At 47.9% G+C, this 21,042-nt stretch overlaps 5 protein-coding genes and 1 non-coding gene across 7 annotated transcripts, besides 10 other annotated features; 3 read left to right on the forward strand and 3 right to left on the reverse strand.

The window, feature by feature from the left end:
- Positions 1–2,414: 2,414 nt before the first annotated feature.
- EKO05_0007590 (uncharacterized protein) lies at positions 2,415–3,971 on the reverse strand (the record flags this gene model as incomplete). 2 transcript variants are annotated; one of them, XM_059637082.1, is made up of 2 exons in its annotated part: positions 2,415–3,715; positions 3,944–3,971. In XM_059637082.1, the coding sequence occupies 2 exons, from the start codon at positions 3,969–3,971 to the stop codon at positions 2,415–2,417; spliced, it is 1,329 nt and encodes a 442-aa protein (XP_059493065.1). The 2 variants fall into 2 exon arrangements, with proteins under 2 accessions (XP_059493065.1, XP_059493066.1); XM_059637083.1 differs by having other exon boundaries at positions 2,415–3,802.
- Positions 3,122–3,146: a tandem repeat.
- Positions 3,972–4,128: 157 nt separating the features above from the next.
- Positions 4,129–4,194: a tandem repeat.
- A 1,500-nt stretch (positions 4,195–5,694) lies between these two features.
- EKO05_0007591 (uncharacterized protein) lies at positions 5,695–6,667 on the reverse strand (the record flags this gene model as incomplete). The annotated part of the gene is made up of 3 exons (XM_038943226.1): positions 5,695–6,273; positions 6,329–6,532; positions 6,587–6,667. The coding sequence occupies 3 exons, from the start codon at positions 6,665–6,667 to the stop codon at positions 5,695–5,697; spliced, it is 864 nt and encodes a 287-aa protein (XP_038793801.1).
- Positions 6,668–6,980: 313 nt separating this feature from the next.
- On the forward strand, positions 6,981–7,065 carry EKO05_12t8. The gene has a single exon. It is a non-coding gene; the product is annotated as a tRNA-Phe (tRNA).
- Positions 7,066–8,188: 1,123 nt separating this feature from the next.
- EKO05_0007592 (uncharacterized protein) lies at positions 8,189–8,919 on the reverse strand (the record flags this gene model as incomplete). The annotated part of the gene is made up of 3 exons (XM_038943229.1): positions 8,189–8,394; positions 8,460–8,818; positions 8,867–8,919. The coding sequence occupies 3 exons, from the start codon at positions 8,917–8,919 to the stop codon at positions 8,189–8,191; spliced, it is 618 nt and encodes a 205-aa protein (XP_038793800.1).
- Positions 8,920–10,161: 1,242 nt separating this feature from the next.
- Positions 10,162–10,202: a tandem repeat.
- Positions 10,182–12,731, forward strand: EKO05_0007593 (uncharacterized protein; the record flags this gene model as incomplete). Its single annotated transcript, XM_038947144.1, has 1 exon — positions 10,182–12,731. One exon carries the CDS (start codon positions 10,182–10,184, stop codon positions 12,729–12,731), a length of 2,550 nt encoding a protein of 849 aa, XP_038793799.1.
- A 904-nt stretch (positions 12,732–13,635) lies between these two features.
- On the forward strand, positions 13,636–14,707 carry EKO05_0007594 (uncharacterized protein; the record flags this gene model as incomplete). The annotated part of the gene is made up of 4 exons (XM_038943266.2): positions 13,636–13,740; positions 13,794–14,023; positions 14,073–14,419; positions 14,469–14,707. The coding sequence occupies 4 exons, from the start codon at positions 13,636–13,638 to the stop codon at positions 14,705–14,707; spliced, it is 921 nt and encodes a 306-aa protein (XP_038793798.2).
- Positions 14,708–15,972: 1,265 nt separating this feature from the next.
- Positions 15,973–16,091: a mobile genetic element.
- Positions 16,092–16,130: 39 nt separating this feature from the next.
- Positions 16,131–16,374: a mobile genetic element.
- Positions 16,374–17,476: a mobile genetic element.
- Positions 17,477–17,492: 16 nt separating this feature from the next.
- Positions 17,493–19,978: a mobile genetic element.
- Positions 17,528–17,563: a tandem repeat.
- Positions 18,574–21,042: part of a mobile genetic element that runs on past the window's edge.
- Positions 20,479–20,514: a tandem repeat.

Genomic DNA, 21,042 nt, shown 5'->3' on the forward strand with positions numbered 1-21,042 from the left:
GAGTCGACAAGGAACGGTGCACAAATGCAGAGCAGGCACGTCTGGAGCGAATAGAGAGAATAACAGAGGAGCGAGATGATAAAGCATTTCGCGTCTGTGTGTGATACGCGTTTGCTGGCTCCATCTCTGTGAGAGCCCTAACGTGGCGCCCTTGCAACATTTTTATGGCTTTTGGTTTCGGTCTATTTCCCACCACTGTTCTGGGTCTACATCTCTTCGTCAACGGCTCTTCAGCCGCACACACTTCCACGCCCACTGCGGCCAGCGATAGCGTCGTTGATGGGTCTTCCACCCACGGTCTTAACGATGCCTATAGATTTCCTGAGGAGGATTGGCTCGAGGGTGCTAAGCAGGAGCTATCATACTTTCAAATAAGGACGCTATACTGAGGCACTATCGTGTCATGACGCTTCTGCTGCTTAGATTAGTTGTAGGCAAAGCACAAAGCAAACGATTGTTGCATAAATGCATAGGCGCTGTTCAAACTGTACACCGCTAGAGATTCAAAGGCAAGGACGCAGAGGCTGTTATGGCTTCAAACGAGACACAGGAATTATTCAAAGAACTTGACTGGCAGAGTTGTCAACAACAAATTGATCGACGTTTTGATTCGTGAACAGACTAAGTGCTGGGGCTTGCACAGCTCCACGGACAGCGGTATGCAACGTGCGCGCCCAAGATGGTATCAAACAGGCGATCAATTTTGTTTGTTGACAATTCTGTTGACTAGGGGCTTGAAGCTAAAGCATCAGAGGGCTTGGACAGAGAACAGAAAGCTAAAGCTGCCGATATCGTCTAGGTGTATATGGGGGAAGATACCAAGGACACCAGAGCAGAGTTATAATACGACATCGTGGATGATGTCGCGCCTAGGACCATCGAAGCTCCTGCCAAAGATAATAGCAAAACCCAGATGCTTACCTTGCATGACTTTTCGATTTCACTTCCCCATTTTGGCGTGCTCAATCTATACTGTACAAGAGTTCCAAAAGTCAATGTCCTGCCTGGTAGTTGCTGTCAACGCTACTCTCGAGGTAGAATCTACCGCCCGCTCCCATGGAAACCACTAGCTCTACACTTGACCTTCTGTAGTAGAACCCTCGAGTCTTCTCTCGTACGCAATAAGAACACATAAAGCAACAAACCCACTGCAGCTGCAAGCGAGATGTTTCCTCAATCGCACAAGACGTACATACCGACCAGCGCACCAGCCAAAAGAAAAAAGATTCTACCATGTAGCAACTGTCTGTAGCTGCAGACTCGAAAAATAATCGTGAAGAGCTCGGCAAGCCTCTACCCCGGAGAAAGCACCAAGCATCGCGAAAGCGATCAGCTTATACAATACCGATGCACATCTACCGACCACTGAGATGACCCCGCGACGCACGCTCGCCACACTCGCCACCGCAACCGCGAAAATCCAACTCCCGTGACATGCGACATGCAATGTGTGACATGTGCCAAGCCACCGTCCTACCGCGACCTCGTATCCCAGAAAGTCTAAAAACTGGTTTTTGGCTCCGCAACGCACGCTTGTACAAATTTTCCTAGTGTTGTTGTAGGGGGGATCGGAATTTCAGGGGCCGGGTAGACGATGATTGATCTTTAGTCTTTTATGGTTCGTCGATCGTTGATGGTTCGTGTGGGCGATGCTGTAGGGATGAGGATGCGTGTAAAAGTGACGATGCTACAAGAAGCTGCGAGAAAAGCGTGATGATGACAAGGGTTGAGAACGGACGTGAAGTGTGGAAAAAGTTGCTTTTCAGTCTATCTACTTCCTCAACTGTAATTGCGCTGGCCTGTCTGCTTCGGCGTATCCTGCCAGCCGTTGCTGTACTGTTCTTCATCTGGCAACAGAAAAGCTAAATCTAGAGAAAAAATGCCTTGACAAGGCGAAGCGATGTGTGATGAGGGAATGAGAAGGTGGTTGATGACGAGGTGCAGGTGTTGCGAAGATAATTGCTGGTTAGCAAAGCAAACGCCGAGGCGATGCGTATGGAGGTCGAGAATAATTACAAGTGATAAGTTGTAACGCGTGATACAGCCACGTCCCGACTCTTTTAGAAGTGTACCCGAGCCCAACAGCAACATGTATTCAACGTCAAAAGCAATAAATAGATTGAGGTCCCGAGCGAAGCATACAAGGAACGTCTTAGCGATTGGTGAGTGTTCGAGCTTCAAACCTGCCTATGCAGGCTGTTATGTTGTGCAACAATGTATTGTCGTACACGGGACGACCCACGAGCTGGGGTGGGGCCTGCATACTTTCACCGGACCCGTCCCTGCAGCTGCCAAAGCGACGCGATGCAGTAGGTGAACGAAAACCCAGGACTCCAAAACGCCACCGTTTGGATATATGGTGTAAATCAGAGGGCAGGAACGAGGAAACTGTACAAGCGATAGTAATGGTGTGCTTAGAAGTTCTGCGCGATGCCAGAGTTTCCTTGTTGCGGGAAGACCGAGGGGTTCTCGATCCTTGTGTTGCGTCGCGCTGACACGTCCCGAATGACGGGCTGCTGGCCTGTGCCGTACGGGTCGGTGTTGCCATATGGGCTTGTCTGGTAGTAGCCTTGGTTGTCGTAGTACTCGTTGGGATTGGCGGCCATGCCAGGGTATTCGCCCGAGGCATCGGAGCGGTTGGCAGCAGAGTAGGACGAGGATGCGTTGGAAGGCCCACGCTGTACGCCGGCCTGATTCTGCGTCGAGTTGGGCACAGCGCCTCCAATGACACTAGCATCGAGTGCACCAAGACCATCAGAGTCCATCGTCTCGCGGCGGCCGTTCACCAGGGGGTCGTTGGATCCTTCGGAGTAGGCGCCGCCAGTGGGGGAGTGCGGAGTGTTGTAGCCTCCAGGGTTGCTGTTGCTGTCTGAGTAGGTCATGCCGCTGGTGAGGGTGGTGGAAGCCTTGCGGTTCGAGCTGGTGGCAGTGTTGCCCCATCCTCGGTAACCGCTCGAGTCTTCGGCCATCTCGGCGCCGCCTATGCCACCGACGGCAGGAAGCGTAGGGTCGTGGTTGGGGTTGAAGCCATACTCCTCGACCTCCTTCCTTCGCTCTTCCTCGTTGTTCTGGCGCGCCTTGCGTTTCCTCCACAGGATGATGCCTGCCAGGACCAGCAGGGCGACGACGACGACAGGGACGACGACAGCAATTGCAGTCTTGCCGCCGGTGCTAAGTCCTTTCTGGGTGATGCCATTGGCGGATTTAGGTTCGGCCGTGCTGGTGCTCGAGGCTCCGCGCGTGGTGGCAGTCGAGGCAAGGCCGCCGGTTCCCGTCGTGGCGACAGGGCCTTCACGGGTGACAACGGAGGTGACGATGATGGGGGTGGGCGTCTCTCCAGCGCGGGTTGCAGAGGGGGTGACGGTGACGACAGACGTCGCGACCTCGGTGGTCGACGGCGGCGCAGACGAGGCGGTGACGACTTGGGTGGTTACAGGGGCAGGTGCGCTTGATGGGGCAGGGGCGGCCGACGAGGGTGCGGCGGATGAGGGCGCTGGAGCCGGTGCTGCTGACGAGGGAGCTGGTGCGGCTGACGAGGGCGCTGGTTCGGCTGACGAGGGAGCTGGTTCTGCTGACGAGGCTGGAGGCGCGGCAGAGGATGCTGGGGGCGCGGCCGACGAGGCAGGCGGGGCAGCCGACGAGGGCGCGGGTGCCGACGACGCTGGAGCTGGAGCCGCAGAGCTCACGGGCGCAGGTGATGAGGCCGGCGGCGCAGCTGACGAGGGCGTGTTAGGGGCCGGTGACGACTGCGCAACGGAGGGAGTAGACGGCTCGGGCGCGGCGGACGACGGCGCTGGCGAGGCTGCCGGCGGTGTTACACTCGGTGCAGGTGCAGAAGAGGCGGCGACAGAGGGAGAGGCGGCAGAGGGAGAGGCAGGGGAGGAGGGCGCTGCCAACGATTGAGTTGGCGCCGACGAAGGAGAGACAAGGGAGATGAACGTACTGGCAGCAGTGTTGTTCGCCGACGACATGTTGGCGGTTGCAAGGCACGCAGGCGGCCAGGCAGACAAGTATCAGGTCGCCGAGAGGCACACTCGCACTCAGTGCGAGGCGAGGGGAGGATGGGGAGGGGGACAGAGATGGGACGAGGATGTCGGTGTGTCGCGGGTGCCGGCAGTGCTGGCTTGATGGGTCGTGGGTCGTGAGCCGTGGGCCGTGGGCCGTGGGTCGTGGGTCGTGGGTCGTTGGGTCGTGCCAGTGATGCGTGGGGGTCCACTGTTCTGTTCGTGGCGGCAACAGGCGGTGGGACGAAACGAGTGATGATGCGGGACAGACGAGTGATGATGCGAGACAGACGAGTGATGATGCGAGACAGACGAGTGATGATGTATGGCTACGGCAGAGCCAGCAGAAACGGGGGCGAGGGCCCTGGGTGGTGAGTGGACGAGGGCGAGCGAAGGAGGTGTGGAGGTGCAGCAGGGAGTGGACCGCCGCGGGAGGCCACCGGCGATCCGAGCGTTGGCGATGGACAGGAGGCGAGCAGTGCGCTGAGTGGCTGCCTTGTCTGGCCAAGCGCGAGCGGTCGAAGCACCGGAGCACGGGAGGCTGCCAACAATGGACGGCCTGGGCTCGAGGCAGTCTGCGACGATGTGCCTGTAAACGTGGTGGAGGAGTTCCAACGTCCAGCGCGCCGACGACGGGCAGAGGGCTGCGTTGCTTTTCAGCGCTCTCGGCCAGGGCGCGCGCGCTGGCAGCACGGCGCGCACAGCTACCGGCATGTATCTTGGCGGGCGGCGGCGCCTGGCTAGACAGAAACCAGCGTCGAAAAGCGGAGACGCTGGGCCGAGTTGTAGTTAGCCGGCTCTGTTTTGGGCAGCTCGACTGCGCTGATGCGCCGCCTGGGGGAGAGTGGACAGCCATGGCTGAGTGCGGCATCTCACATTCCTAGCGCGCACACAAGCCCGCCGTGTGCCCTGCCTCGCTCCCCTTCCACGCTCGACCACCAACACCACCGTCACCACGCACGACTGCAACCACACTGGCCACAAGGCAGCCGGCGTCGCACAGGCTGGACGCAGGTGCGCGCAGAGTCGCAGACTGCGTTTGCGTCATGCCACTGCCCGTCTTCCCTGCCTGTTCTCGTGTCATCTCGGCCGTCGATAGGTACCTAGCATTATTCTTTGCGAGCTGCTCGTGTTTGATACGAGCGAGCGCTGCTGATTGGCCACTTGTCCACTTGGCCACTCTATATTTACGCTCAGGTCAGACTCGCGCCGGCACGTTGCAACCAAGCAGCACTACTACTCTACTGCTCGTATCTACGTATCTACCCATCTACGTATCTAGGTAGGTACCTTTGAACGTCCTTTGCTCGAGCAATCTGCGCGCCGCCGCTTGCCCCGTGTTCGGCATATCAAGCTTTTTCGCTGCGCAAGGATGCCCTGCATGCTGCTTGCTGCACTTCCACCACTTCCACCACTTCCACCACTGAGAGTGGTTCTGCCTCTCGCCAGGATCGTGATCCATGCTGCAGCATCGCTTAGCAATCCGTCTCTACCACCAAACCATTTGCTCTGCCTGCGCAGCGTTACCTGAAACACGTACCTACAGTCTCCGTGCCATACTGAGCCTGCGCTACGGCCACTCACAAGCCAATTTCAGAGTACCCCTCACCAGTGATGACCGCTAATGCAGCATTCATGGAATTCACATGTAAACATTTAGCGTACCGTACTTGTACCTTACCACTAGGGCCTACACCAGGCCTGGAATCACAGCCTTTCGCTTTCCCACCTTGTCCTTCCCAAAGTTCTCCACATACCACCGCTTGCCCTGCAGCGCGCGGGGCAGCATCGTGCTGACCTCGTTGATGAGAAACGTGCGGGCTGGCTGACACTTCAGGCCGCCAATCATCCACCAGCCGGCCCATTCGATCCACTCGCAAAAGTAGTGTGCGTACAGGACGTACTTGAACAGCCCGTTCTTCGGCAGCATGTAAACTTTGTCCACGCCCTCAATGGGCTTGCCTTGCTCGGCCGCATCTTTGCGCTGCCGCCGCTCTGCCGCGCGTCTAATCTCGCGCAGGTCGTCGTCGTGGAACATGTTGCCCAGCAGTCCCCAGCACCATATCACGAGGCCCAGGAAGCTCCATCCTGCGCGGCCCTGCCAGTCGTAGACCGTTGTCGGTCCGTATCCGGAGAGATAGCCGCCGATCGAGATTGCGTTGGTGACTTGAAAGGCGAGCATCAGCACGCACACAACCGGACTCATCGGCGACATGCTTGGGTTGAGGAACAGCGGCGAGAGGAGGGCGCGGTAGAGGTAGTGTATCACCTGGAGATCTGATGAGCGACGTTGTTTGTATAGCCACGCTGAGCGCTCGACTTACAAAGCAGCCGACCATCGTCCAGTTGCCCCACGGCAGCTCCTCGATGCCCTGCTCCTTGGGCAGCGTGAAGAAGATGTACAGCAGCGTGATGGGGCCCGCCGACTCCATCGTCGCCCATCCAATCCTGCCCGGCACATTCCACCAAGCCTGCGTCGACGTCTTGCCCTGCGGATACCAGTCCAGCACCCATTGAAATGCCGTGATCTGCATCTGTCAGCCAAACGATTTCGGAAAGACGCGCGCATCCATGCAGCTCACCAGGGGGAAGAACTGCCAGACGTAGCTGAGCCACTCCCAGTTCTCGCGCGACGGAGGCAGCCAGTTCTCGACGAGGGCCATGTTGAGTTGTCTTGTCAGTGTGTGGAATCTGATTGAATCATGCGACGAGAGAAGGGCCGCGTGCTTCCACATTGTAGTTCGCAGATGTCATGACGTATCGTTTAGTGGTGCAACGCTTGACGCTTGGACGCGTTGCACATGCTGTTTGCATTCAAGCTCTTGCTTGTGCTTCATCGGCACACCCCTGCTCATTACTGTTTTCTCAACTGATTCGACTGCGGCGTTGCAAAACAGAATGCGCCTCAGTGATCTCTCATATTTTATTCTTAAAATATATTCTCCTAGATGCTCATGATCTTCATAAAACAAATCAGTCGCTTTAGCTCACTTGGGAGAGCGCCAGACTGAAGTTCAGTCAGTAAATCTGGAGGTACTGTGTTCGATCCACAGAAGCGACACTAGCTTCGGTGCCCGGCTCGTCTGGGATTCCTCGATTCTTTTTGCTTTTCCTCGCACCTTTCTATAATTTCCTATCTGCGTGACTACACGATGACGACTCTTGTTTTTTTGAAACTTGCTTGCACGATGAATTGACCGTGTGCTCAGTTTCTATATCACTGCTGGTGAAAGCTGCACGAAAGGAATCCGAACAGTGGACGAGGACGGAATGGTAGACGACGGAGCGCTTGCAGTTGCTTCCGACATAAATAGTGGCAAACACTGGGTTTGGTGCCCTGGTGAAAGAGCGTTGGATCGTCTGCACGTTTGGAGCAATCGATGCTTACGAGAAATTAGGAAGAGAGCGGAGCGCGCTCTTCGCGCGGGTAGACATGCTTGTAATTGTTGAGCGGAGGTTACTTGAAGTAGTGAGTAAAGCCCACTGCCGAGGGCATCTAAAGTTATCTACGGAGCACAAACGGTGAAGTGATACATAGTCAGTGCCTCGGTGCCAAGAGGAGCCGTGGCGAAGGCGAAGGTGAAGGTGAATTCAGCTTTCGTCACACCGATGAAATATCGAGTTTTACTTTAAATTCAGCCCCCAACTTAACCAGGCTTCTGAAAAATACTGTAGAATTGATTTTCCTGGACTGGAATACAGGAAGTGCGTCCTACCAATGGGCTCTTTCTTGAGCTTTGAAGAGTTTGCTGTCTTGAATTTCGATTGAGCGAGTGCATGATGATAAAGACTAGAGACTACATCAAGTCTGTTTTACACACCAGCCGGGAAGGAGCTATGTTGTGCGACGCTGACATACTCCGATGTCCTTGCTCTTTGCGATGCCAGACACATGTACAAGAGTAATGGGGCTAACACATACTCAAAGAACCAAGCACGACGTTCGCATTCTCTCACAGTCCCTGAGGTGTAGTTTTCGATTACGAACACGGACATCCGGGATATCGACAATGCTTTCAGGTGAGACCAAACGTATGCTCAAAGGCTCAGAAACGAAACGTATGTAGTGACCCATAGGCTATCTGGTACTACATCTGAAGGTCTTCACTAGCTCTTCCCTACTGAGCCACTCTCATCTACTGCCCTCTTTGCAGCTGTGATGGTATGGCCAGCGGTGAGTTTGTTTATGCTCCAGAAGCTAGCCTCCAGCACACGTTCACCAACGCACTTGTGGCGCTAATGTGCGCAAGTGTTCTGGGGAGCGCAATGTTGCCCAGATACGCCGGGTAGTGCACCAGCAATTTCGCAATGACATGGAAACCAAGCAAATTCACAATCTGCGCATCGTTTGGGGCGAGCACTTGAGCAAGAGCAGCCGCGAGAGCAAAAGCTACAAGGAATCGGTTAGTCTCGTTGTTTAGATCCGGTGAATGGCTCGAGACGCAAGAAACGTACCAGGGAAGTTCTCCATGAGCGCATAGTGTGCGCTCCTCAACCTCAGCGGTAATCCTTCCAGTTCACCAACGTGTTTCCGGGGGTGATCATTGTCAAGACCTTCTTCACGCGCCATGGCCTGTCCTGCGGCTGAGGCTGCTCCCGATGCTCCGAAAGTCCAGAACAAATACAGGGCTGAAAGGGCCGGGATCGCACGGCCAGAGGTAATCGACGATACGCCTACCCCGGGAAGAAGCTTGATCAAAGCATGTGTCAAGGACTGGCAGATGGAATCTGGGTTTGTCAGATAAGATGTCAAGGGTACCATCGCGAGGTACATGGGCGCTGCGGCCAATACGATCGCGCCGGAAGGGTTGACACTTTGCCTGTTGTTAGTATTCCGACTTGATTTTCGGGACAATACATACACCCCATTCTCGGCGGCCACACGTTTAGCTTGTCGTTTCTTGTCGTCTGTCATGACTGTGTTATACGTTGATCTTCTCGACTTGATGCTTTGCTCAACAAACAGAAATTTAACGCAACCCACACGCAGTCCAGGGTTTCAGATGAGCTTAAGTATGAGTGTATAACCGAGGACCAAGTCGAACTTATCAATGACGTGCGTAGCTACACGGCGCTGTTCCTGAAGTGGGATGGAATCTGGAATTGCCAGAAATAAAAGCGGGGTAGTGCTGTTGCTTCCAACGGCTGCTCCCGCTTCCAGATGTCCGACGTTGCAAAAGTACTTCAAACAAATCGTTCAAACTGCTGCTTATAGCGAAGAGCTTTTCTGGTGTTGCCAGGCTCACGTACTAACCCGGTAACGCGGCGTTGAACACAGACACAGGGAGGAGATCCTCAACCAAGCGTTCTTTACTTCCAAACTATCCTTCCCTACCCTTAGTACTACTACTCAAAAACCGCTTACTTGAGGCCGATGACTTTGCACTGTTGCTTGTTTTTGTTACGACCGAGTTCACATTCTTCCGAAGTTCAGAGTTATGTGGTCACAAAAGCGTATAGGTCGCGATATTTTGTGGTAATGCGGTAGGACCGGTGTTTTCTTTCCCCTTAGCCATACCCAATACATTGACGACGATACCAAAGCAAGACTGACGGATACAGTCTAGCACTGGACAATCACTCTTGATTGCCGATCTTGACGCAATAAGCTAAAGGGACCGGCACTAACTTTTTCATACGGCAAGTAGTCGGACTCCCGGACTCCCGGTCAGTCATATAAAATATGCACGAGACCTCCTCTCGAAACTACATGATACGCGTGCCAGCAGGTGGTCTTGTCGTGGAAGCGATTATGTAGGAGAGTGCGAGCTTGGAGGCGTTTTGAGCCAAGCGCCGATTCTGACCAATCAATCAACCACGTGGAGCAAACACCACCTTCATCGAGCAATCCGTAGCGATGCTTCCTATTCAAAACTCTGACCGGCGCGACAACCAGGAATAGTTCGTCTGAGTTCGAGTTCATCTCGGTCAACTCGCAATAGAGATTGACTCTTCCTTCGCGATGGACAGGTGGGTTTCGTTGAACACATGCAGCCCAGACGTCTTGGACCTGTTGGCGCGCGTCTCGATGCGGTTCTTCGACTGCATGGTGGCTGTCAGGAAGACAATCAATAATAGCTAGGCAACGATTCCTACCCCACCTCGTTTTCCTCCGACCTGACATACCTATCCTTGACACCCGCCTTTCTGGAAAGCGTGCAACACGCGACATTCAACATGCAGCAACGAAACATAGCACCTAAGTCGGAAGGCCGCTTTGCAGATGGCTTAGGCGAATACGCTTCTATGTATGGAGGACTGCAGTGGGATTACGCTAGACCCGCGAAGCTGGCATCAACGACTGTCCAGGAGCTGGACACCTCTCTACCCACGCCACCGCCAAAGGACATTCAGTCAACAACATCGAGATTTGCAAATGCCTCTTACGATCTAGCTGCGCATGTGCCACAGTACCGAAGACATGCTGAAGGTCTTCAACTCGCGGATGAGGTTCCACCACGAACCTCGTCACTTGGATATTCAGCAGATGCGATAGTCGATGCTCGCTTTCCAAGGCCACCCATGGGCCACTCTGTATCGTCACCCAGCAACATACAGTCGCCCTACCTTACTGGAAACCAGAATATTCAGGAAAATCCTTACTGTTCATCACCGACATCTACATTAGTGCCGCAAACACCTTCACACTCAGATGTCCCACAGCCGCTTAAGTTCAAACGAGCAACAACAATGCCTGTGACCCCGCCATTGTCGAACAGCGGAAGTAGTGAAAATGGGATCCGCGATTCGATGAAGGCCCACAACCTGAACGGACAGCCAGCTCCTCTTCGACTGCCTATGAGTCCAGCGAGCGTCCCGCAGGCCACACTATCTCGAATGGGCACTGTGAGCAGCACGAACAGTAGCAGTGCTAGTTTCAAGGAAATGCGATCGCCGTCAATCAGCCCATTCTCGAGACCTGGATTCTCAGTTGCTGCCTTTACGACTGGCACGTATGAGAACGAGTTACCGGATATGACCTCAGATCAAGCCAAAACTGAGATTGCGCGTCGTGTCGAGAAGACGGACATCATGTCAAGTAGAAAAAGTTCGACAGGGTCTTCGAAGAAAATAGGCTTTTCCCTCAAACGATCGAACACATCAGGAACCACCAACGATGGCCCCTCGATAGAAACCTTGAACCAAATTCTCGAGGACGTAGCACAAGAGGGTAGCCTGTCGCTGGTCAAGGCTGTGGTATCTATGGGAGCGGATCCAGCGGCCAGAACAAAGAAGACCAAACACGAGGCCCTTTCCAAGGCAACAGCGGCAGGACATGCAAGAATAGTTGATTTCCTACTCCGGAACGGTGCAAAATATGGCGATATCCGTCTGAAGGTCAAATACACACCTACTGATTACGCACTCCTATCGGCAGCATACAAGGGCCATGCAGAGCTGACTAGCTGTCTGATTGCTTCGCATGGAGCTAATCCAATGACTGAGCAATGGCCGCGAGAGATCGAAGATACGCAACACTACTGGGCGCAAACCCAAGTACGCCTGCCAAAGTCCAGTGTTCTGGACGCAATATCCCGGTGGAGTAATGTTGAGGATGGCATGGGTGTCATGAAATTCATCATAGGCAGCTCGAGATTTGATCCTGCAGCCCTTGTGTCCGGCTTGTTCGACAGCAAGAGCGAGCTACAGTCCGCAGATTATCAGTATCGACCCTGGCAGACAACCTACGAGATTTCTGCGCTTGCATGTTTCGCAGGCGCTGGTTGGGCCGATACAGTAGAAGAGATGCTGGCCCTCAAAGGCGCCCCCGAACAGTACGAGAAAGAAGACGATGTGCAGTACCACCAAGAGAAGAAGACTCGTTTTGTATCGCCAATCAGTGCCATTACCAGAGAGACATGGCAAAAGAGACCGGAAGACGCGCTTCGTATACTTCACCTGCTTGCCGATAGAGGCTTCGACTTAAGTCTCACCCAGCGTACGCCAACTGACATGGGTCTGAGAACGGCCCTTGGCAGAGCGATTTCAGCAGACGCAGCACAAGCTGTCGAACTAATTCTTCAACATAAACCCTCTCTGGTTCGGGAAGAAATTGCTTTCAGGCGCAACAAGCGGGAAACAAAATCTTTGCCATTTGTTGTAGCTCTCTCGTTAGACAGGCTAGAAGTCGCGAGAATTCTACTCCGATCTGGCGCACACCCTCGAGATCCTGCTATAGAGGACATGAACGTCCTTCAATTTGCTGCAAGCGAAAGTGGTGAGACATCAACATCTATGCTGCTCGATATGCTCCCGATGGCTCCGGAGCTCACCTACGACGCCCTTGACATCGCTATCAAACGCAACAACACAAATAACGTGCGTGCAATCCTCGACTTCATCTCCGCAGCCGCAAGCCGTGGCGAAATTGCAGCCTTGCCACCTGCTTACGATTCAATCTTACTCTGCACAAACACGGACAAAGATGTCGAAACGAAGTTCAGGTATGTCGAACTCATCGATATGGTATATCAGTGGGATGCAGGCCACGCTCTGTATCGACCACAGCTTCCATCGATCCTCAACGCCATTCGCAAAGACAACTACGCTGGGGTGGAGAAGCTCATGCAGCTCGGCATTGTCAACGGAAAGTCCTTGGTCTTGAACACTAAGGCACGACCCATTGGTGAAGCGGGAGAATGGACAATACTAGAGTGCTGCGAGATGACAAAAAGGAGTTCGGACTGGCTTGCACTGTTGAGATATCATGGTGCACCATTATACTGATTGGTGTTTGAAGCTACAGAAGTCTGAGTTGAAACCTTACATAATGAAAATGGATTGCGGGCGCTTGAGATAGGTGTGCTCAGACAGAGGTCTTAATTCACGTGTAAAGAGCAGCGTCAGAGCCACAGCTGCTCTCTGGACGGTGTTATTCTACGTGATCCATTTCATCAACTATAGCTTCATCGTCGAAAGCGCCTCTTCCTGCTATACAGTCTCTCAGCGTGCTGAAATACTAGACTATGCAGCTCGGCGACTACCCTGACCCGAACCGCCGTGCTGAGAGAGTAAATGTTACCAATGCGCATGCACGGTATGAGAGGGCGTATGCATTCTTTCGGGTAAGCGAGAAATCTCACATCGAGATCTGCTGATTGTAGTGTCCGAGACAGCGGCACCTCACTTGATGCCATGTTGAGGAGTCCGCGCGGGTATACCAATCGAGATTAGGGCGCGTGCTAAAATTCAACTGGCGCCGCCAGCCAATCGCAAGCCTTTAAACTCTGAACTGTACGAAGGAGCTCGTTTTTTTTGAGTACTGGGTTTCGGGTCTGTGCGCACCCCATACGCACGCTAACTTGGACAGACCAGTACTAAAAAAAAACGAGCTCCTTCGTACCCACACGATCGAGTGACGGAGCCTTTGATTCTTCCGCAGTGCTGTGCTCTCAAACCCCCTGATCTCTGCGCAGCGGTGCAATGATTGCTCTGGGGATGGGCTCATATTCTCATAAAGTGGACATCCTTCTCTCTAACAACGTATTCTCACCAGTATCTTCTGCTTTCGCAACAAAATATTCGACAGCAGTCAGCAGCTTGGAATCTAACACCACGGAAAGTAACATCACCATTGAAGTTCTCCGCTACACCAGCGAATCCATTACCAGTCATCCAGAAGAACCTCAACATGGTCGTCGTTGCAGTCGCCGGTGGAACCGGAACCGTGGGAATGACCATAGTTGATGCTTTCAAAGAAGATGGAGAACACGAAGTAATTGTTCTGGCACGAAAGGTAAGCTGACACCAGACTTGGTGCAGACAACGAACTAGTTTGATCTTCCCAAGGCCCCTGGAGGCGATAATGCTATTCCGGTATTTGCTGTCGATTACAACAACATCGAGCAGCTCACCCAAACTCTTGAAGAGAACAAGGTGCACACCGTCATCTCTGCGATTGTCATGTATGAGCCTGTAGCAGTGCATTCAGAGCGCAACTTGATCGCAGCAGCAGCAAAGTCTGCCTTCACTAAGCGCTTCCTGCAAAGCAACTGGGGCGATAAAATGCCGGAAGACGAGTGGATTTTTCTCGCAGTAGATCGAAGACCACATAGCTGATCGTACCAGAACGTTACAAATTCGAGCTAACGTCTTCCGAGAACAAAGTCTCGAGGTCCTTCGCAAAACGGATCTCGAATGGACTCAAGTCCATAACGGGCTCTTCCTTGACTACTACGGCATGCCACATGTCAAGACCTACCTCAATCCGCCTGTAAACTTTGTAGACATAGCGCACAAGACGGCCGCAATTCCAGGCACAAACGGTAACGAGATGATCAACTTCAGCTACAAAAAAGACGTGGGCAAGTTCGTGGTCGCGGCACTAGGCTTGCCAAAGTGGGAGGAGGTTCTGTGTTGCTACAGTGACCAGGCAACGATCAGCGAGATTGTGAAGCTTGGAGAAGAGGCGACTGGTAAGTGCTGAAAGCTCTGCCGACTGGAACACATCTAAAAAGCGCACAGGCGAAAAATTCAAAGTTGTGTATGACTCAGTCGAGAAACTTCGACGTGGCGAGATCACAGAGTTGCCCACACATCAATATTTGTACAATTCCTTTCCCAAGCCGCTTCTTGCTGAACTCTTGTCGAAATTTGGTCTCTGGGCTGTCATGGGCATTATGTTCTATCCAAAAGAGGAATCGCTGAATGAGAAGTTTCCGGATATCAAGACCATAAGCGTCAGGGAAATGGTCGGTGCTTAAAAAGGGCACTAAATCATCAGCTGTTGGTTTATGATACAAGCACCAATATTCAGGAGAGGTCCAATAATTAATGGGGCCTGTAGTGGCACAATGTAGGGGACAGCAGAGTAAGTTTGATCCAGTCACTAAGGAAAGTGCTCAGACCAGCAAAACTGAAGATCCCAAGATAGCAAAGCAAGATGCGAGGTTCCAATCTTCGAAGGCTTGGGTTCCTCTGCTCTTCCATACCCTTCCCATTACCTCTCTAGCGTCTTTGAGTGCTCCAGTTGTGTGAACCCTGTCGAGTTGTGAGATTAAGGCTGTGAACAAAGGCTCCGCATCCTCCATGGCTAAACACCCCGCGACACAGAGTGGCCAGGCCAGAGTGCGCAGCTGATCCGAACGGATAGTTACAAGCATTCCGATCATTAGCGCAACATCATACCTGATTCTAGGACTTGTAAGCTGCCACCCGTTAGATACGACTGAAAGATAAAGTTGCGCCCCACGAACCCATATGAGATTTGGTACTGAATGGGTTGGAGACTTGTGACTCGGGTCAAATGGACTGCGATTGAACGGGATGTGGTTATCGGCGCTCAATGTCACAAAAGAGGAAAGATTGTTGTAAGTATTTGCCAGATCAGTGGCAATTCTGTGTGATTGATCCACTAATTCCGTGCAGGGGGGGCGGCTGAGTTCGTGCCGCGAGCGTTTCCGCGGGATCAGTGCTGATATGTCGGCAATTGACCTGACAACCGCATTGCGGCCGCCAACAATGCTCGAAAGCCGGATTTCAGCCTGGCCTACAGCAGGCCGTCATCCACTTGCGAAAGGACTTTTGGATGATATTTTAGAAGTCGCGGCTTCTCTTGGGTGGCCGTGCTTGCAATAGCATCGTAAAAGACCACAAAGTCGGCACAAAACCGGAAGCCTACCTGTTCTGGAGACCATATGTGATTGCTGGGTCCCTGATTAGTCCAGAGAGGCTCTCCAATTCCCAGAAGCACTGAGACCAACTTTAACTGAGGTTGATTTCGATACATCAGACGGGCTTCAGAACTGACGAGGATCTCTTCAAACAAGGCAATTGCAGCAGTGAGGTGAGTGTTCCGAGGAGACACCTTCCCCACTACTATCTCAAAGACGACAACATGGACGATGCTGCTCATCAGCTCAACTCTCTCCGATAGCGTTTAGGACAGACCTTTGAAGTTGAGATTCAAGGCCACCACGTCAGCTGTCAAGCTGACAAAACATCTTGAGGTTTCTTTCTCCAACTCCTCCTACCTATGCTTCTTTAGCATTTTATCTACTACATAGGTAGGATCTTACTCCTCTTCAAGTCTTTTAATAACCCATCTCTATTAGTGCTGCATTCTATTACCTACGTCTTATAATTGTAACGACACAGGATGATAGAAGGCTCTGGAATGCGTGTGTATGTTACGATCCTATGCCAGGGCACGGCACAAACATAAGTACCAGCCAACCAAGACCCCTAACTCCACCCTGAAGGAACGAATAGTAGAGAAGGACAGAACAGACAGGGTTGTTACGTAACTACTTGTTAATAAGCATAATATATAAAACTGCTTACTTATAAGTATAGTATAATATACTTGTCTATAAGCACCCTTATATATTTTATTAGACTTACTCTAGTTACTTATTTACAGGTATTGTATTGTTAAAGTCGTACTTTAGTTAAAGGCCATAAGCACTAATTCTATTAGTTCTTAGGGATAAGTACGGTTACTGGATTGGTAAGGGTTATTAACTAAGCAAAGCTTGTAAAGATAGGGTGTAATAAGTAGTACAGAGTAGACTGTCTAGCTTAAGAGCAAGTTAGGATTTTAAAGATAAACTTAATTATTAAGGTTAAACACGAACTATAAGGCTTATGTTCCTACTAACTATATCTTAAGGAGATACAGTACTTATTAATAAGTTACTAGAGTTAGTCTAATAAAATATATAAGGGTGCTTATTAATAAGTATATTATACTATGCTTATTAATAGGCATTTATATATATTATACTTGTTAATAAGCAGTTATATAATAACCCTTCCTATTCTGTCCTTCTCTACTGTTTGTTCCTTTAGGGCGGAGTTAGGGGTCTTAGTTAGCTAGTACTTATGTTCACGCTGTGCCCTAGCACAGGATTATAACACTATCTCCTCTTCCTCTTTAGTTTGTCCTTAAACTACGTAATTGTCTGTTAGAGTTTATATAATCTGTAATCTCTATATCTAGTAACCTATAAGTTAAGATATCCTTATACGCTTACAACATCTATCTTATATTAGAAATATGTTAAGCTAATACACCTACTAAAGTCCCTTATAATTATTGTTTCTTTAGTAGCTATAAGTGCTACATTATGCTAGGTAGTCTAAAAGGTCTAAAGTGTGCTAAGTATACAAAGGCTAGTAAGCCTTATATAAATATGTCTTAGGTGTTGTTAGATAAGACTTATAAGGAGTATAAGAAAAAGGTAGAAAATAACAAGTTACTTCTTACTACTATAATTGCGCGTTTGTTACGTAATAAGTAAACTCTAAAATAAGCAAATAAACGTGTGCAGTAAAAGGCGCTATAGTTAGCAAATAGAATAGTTAAGCCTAGTAAGTTAGACCTAGCTAAGGAAGTTAATCCTAACTGTCTTGCAGCGTCTATTAGCATATATGCCTTGCTAGCTGCCTAGGGCACCCTTAGCTTAATTAAAGAGTCTGTAGCAAATTATAGTACTTACGTACTAATTAGCAGCAGCTTATAAGGTGCGCAGCGGCACATTCTGTCTTCTAGACAAACTACTCTAACAGTAGATTACTAACCTACAATTAACAGTTAGAATTAACAAATAAATTAAACATAAAGAAGCCTGTAATAGATACCTCTAAGCTCTTAAGCTAATAAGAAGTATGTTATAATAGAACATATAGCTAGCTAAATAGAACTAGGCAGCTATAGAGGCAGAGAAATATTAAGTTACTAAATTATTATAATTAAATGTATTAATAAAAGACTTCCTAGTAGCTATAAACAAAGTTGCGCCTATATATTCTATAAATGTCTAGGATAATAGTAGATTTACAACTAGCATAAGCTAGAAGGAGACAATAAAACGCTTCTAAAAACACATAATAATATATTATCCTTTTAGATTAGGGAAATTTAGGGCCTTTATAGCTAGTAATGTATTATTTCTTGCTAAAGGGGGTAGAACCTCCTACAGCACTAAAGGAGACGCCTAATATGCTAAAAGCGCGCTATCTAGCAACTAGGGCAGACCCCACAATTAATGTATAGTAGGTAGGAAAACTACTATGCTTAAGCAGCCTTAAGATTAAGGACCTACTACTATAGGGGGAGCAAAATGCCCTATATATAGATAACGCTACAGTATATAGGATTGCTATTATATTAATGTATATAAGGCACCTAAGTAGTAGAAACTAAATAAGATAATAAATAAGCTTATACAATTTAAGCGTAAGAAAGACACTACGTTTTAAGGGCTAATTTGCGGATAAAGTAGAGCCTGTTTAAGAACACTAGTTGTGAAACAATTACACACTCTAACGCCTAAAATCCTTAATAAATAATAAGAGGGCTAGAGAGTTACAAACGTGAAAGCTGTTTTTAATACAGCATTAGGCAGAAGAAATGCTAAAGGCTATCTACTAAGGAAGTTGTTAATTCTTAACTTAAGATTAACCTGCTATATAATAAACAACCCTAACTATATATATAACTTCTGCCTACTAATACCTAGTAAGTATAAGTTAGATAAAGGGATATAGATTAATTAAACTAAGTTTAATAAACTAGTCTAGAACCTGCAGTATGACACTGCATAACGTAGCAGTCTACCCTAACCTGCTATGCAATTTAGTATCTTTTTACCTTCTAAGATAATAAGGGATATAGTAGGATACCTAGACAAATCTAACAACCCTATAAAGACTAGACAATAAAATTATCTGCACTATTACTAAAGTATTTAGGTAATAGGTACTAGAGTATAAGGAATTGTAAGATGCCTTATACTATATGCACAAAACTACATAAAAATCTAAAAATAGACTATAAAGAGCCTCTGCCACACTATAGCACAAGCAACTGGGTTATCCTAGCCTAGTAGTAGTAGAACACCTTATATAACAAATTTAGGGGGTGCGTATTAAGGGTATTACTATAGTAGAGTGCAATTCCTGTAGAAGAGTAAAATTAAGGCAATAAATAAGCTAAGCCCTACACACAAATATTAACAGCCTAGGAGAAAGATTAAGTATTAATTTCCACACCTATAAAGCTTAAGGGGTAACAAAAGAAAAGAGCTAATTATTAATTATTAACAAATTCTTAGGCCTGTAATAGGATCTCTACTTTACTAACAACTAAACAGCAAAATCTATTATTAAAGCTTTTTTAATATTTATACTATTTCTTAAGAATTACTATAATATATCTATAAAGGCAATTAAGGCAGACAATAAAATTATAACTGTTAAGCTAGAGGTTAAAAGATAGTTAGTAACATAAGAACTTATTATTAAGCCTTCTGCACTAGATATATAAGTATAAAATAGAGGCGTAGAACGCTTAGGTGGTGTAAATAAGGAGAAAGCTTGCGCTATGCAGCTTAACGCTAACCTCTTCTAGGAACTGTAGCTAGAAGTTACAAGAGCTGCAGTATACCTCTATAACAGAACTCTAAACTACATAAACTATTAGAAAACACTATGTAAAATATTCTTTACGTAAGTTGCTTTAAGTAATAGGAGAGTAAGATTATTATATAATCTTAATCTTGCATAACTTAAAGCATACAGCTGTAAGGTATTTGCAATAACTAATAATACACACAGAGGTAGATTACGCCTTTAACGCCTAGATCTAAAGGTATAGATTAGTTATTAAGTAGGATACTAATTATCAAACATATATTAAATATAGATACTATTACTTACTAAAGTAATTAGTACCTAGGACGTTGTATTTAATAAACTGTTAATATTTAATAGAGAGATTAAAGATCTAAAAGCTAGCCTAATGCATAAGACGCTAGAGGAGATAGCAACACATATTAGGACTATTAAGCTACTAATTCTATACTAGCAACAAGAAACAGAATTCTTCTATAAAGACGATGTTGCTAAAGAATATTTAGAAGAACAATACAAAGTAGACTAACTAGGCTGCTACTAAGGAAAAAAGATTAGGGATAATTACCTAACACCTCTATCTACATTACCTCCTGTAGCACTACTTACACAGTTAATAACTAGAAAACAACTAGATCTAACGTAACAAGTGTCCTTTATAACTATCCTCTAGGCAGCAGCCTTTATACCAGGAACCTAAGCTAGTTATATTAGATAATACAGAAGAGAAGTTATAGATAAGGCTAAGATAATAAGAATACTTGCTATAGGCTTAAAGCCCTATTACAGTTAACTTCTACCTTTGCTAACTTACTAAACTAAGCTTAAGGATCACCTAATAGGCAAATTATTCTAAGAGGCTAAGCAAGTACACCTTATAAGTTATTAGGATATAAAATTATAGTTAGAAATACTATTAAAGAAGATTAAACTAATAGGATAACAGATTCTTTACTGTATGTAGGTATACACCTATCAGCTTAATAAACACTACTACTTACTAAAGTGTAAGGCGCAACTTGTAGTTAGAGGTAACTAATAATAAGATGTAACCTTATAAGACACTTACGCAGCCACGCTTACTAGCTAATTATTTTAAATAATAATAGTAATTGCAGCTTACTATAATATAGAGCTAAAATAATATAATGTTATAAACGTGTTTGTCTTAAAAATAATAGATTAAGAGGTTTACATAAAAATGTCTTAAGGCTACTAGAAGCCTAGAATAATTCTATAAATAAATAAGGCGTTATACAGTCTCTATATCTCCCTACTCCTCTAGTAGAAAGAATTTACTACAACGCTTAAGGTACTAGGGTTCTAGACTATACCCCATAAGCTGTGCTGCCTAATTAGAGATAGAGTTATTATTTTCTTCTATGTTAACAATATTATACTTGCGTACTACAGAGATAAGGAGCGCAAAGCGTAAGAGGTAATTAGATACTTACAAAACAGTTATAAATTTACTAAAGGAAATAACCTTTAGTAGTTCCTTAGTATAGAAATTATCTAAAAAATAGTAGGTTTAAAGATCTAACTATTACAAGCTGCATACTTAGACAAGATTAGCTGCTTAGCTAATAGGTAGGATATTTAACACAATACCCCTATAGCAGTAATAGAAATTAAGCTAAGAAAGGGTCTAGTAGCGCTAGCAGATATTAATAAATATTAACGT

This window comes from Ascochyta rabiei, chromosome 12, assembly GCF_004011695.2.
Source record: "Ascochyta rabiei chromosome 12, complete sequence".
Lineage (NCBI taxonomy): Eukaryota > Fungi > Ascomycota > Dothideomycetes > Pleosporales > Didymellaceae > Ascochyta > Ascochyta rabiei.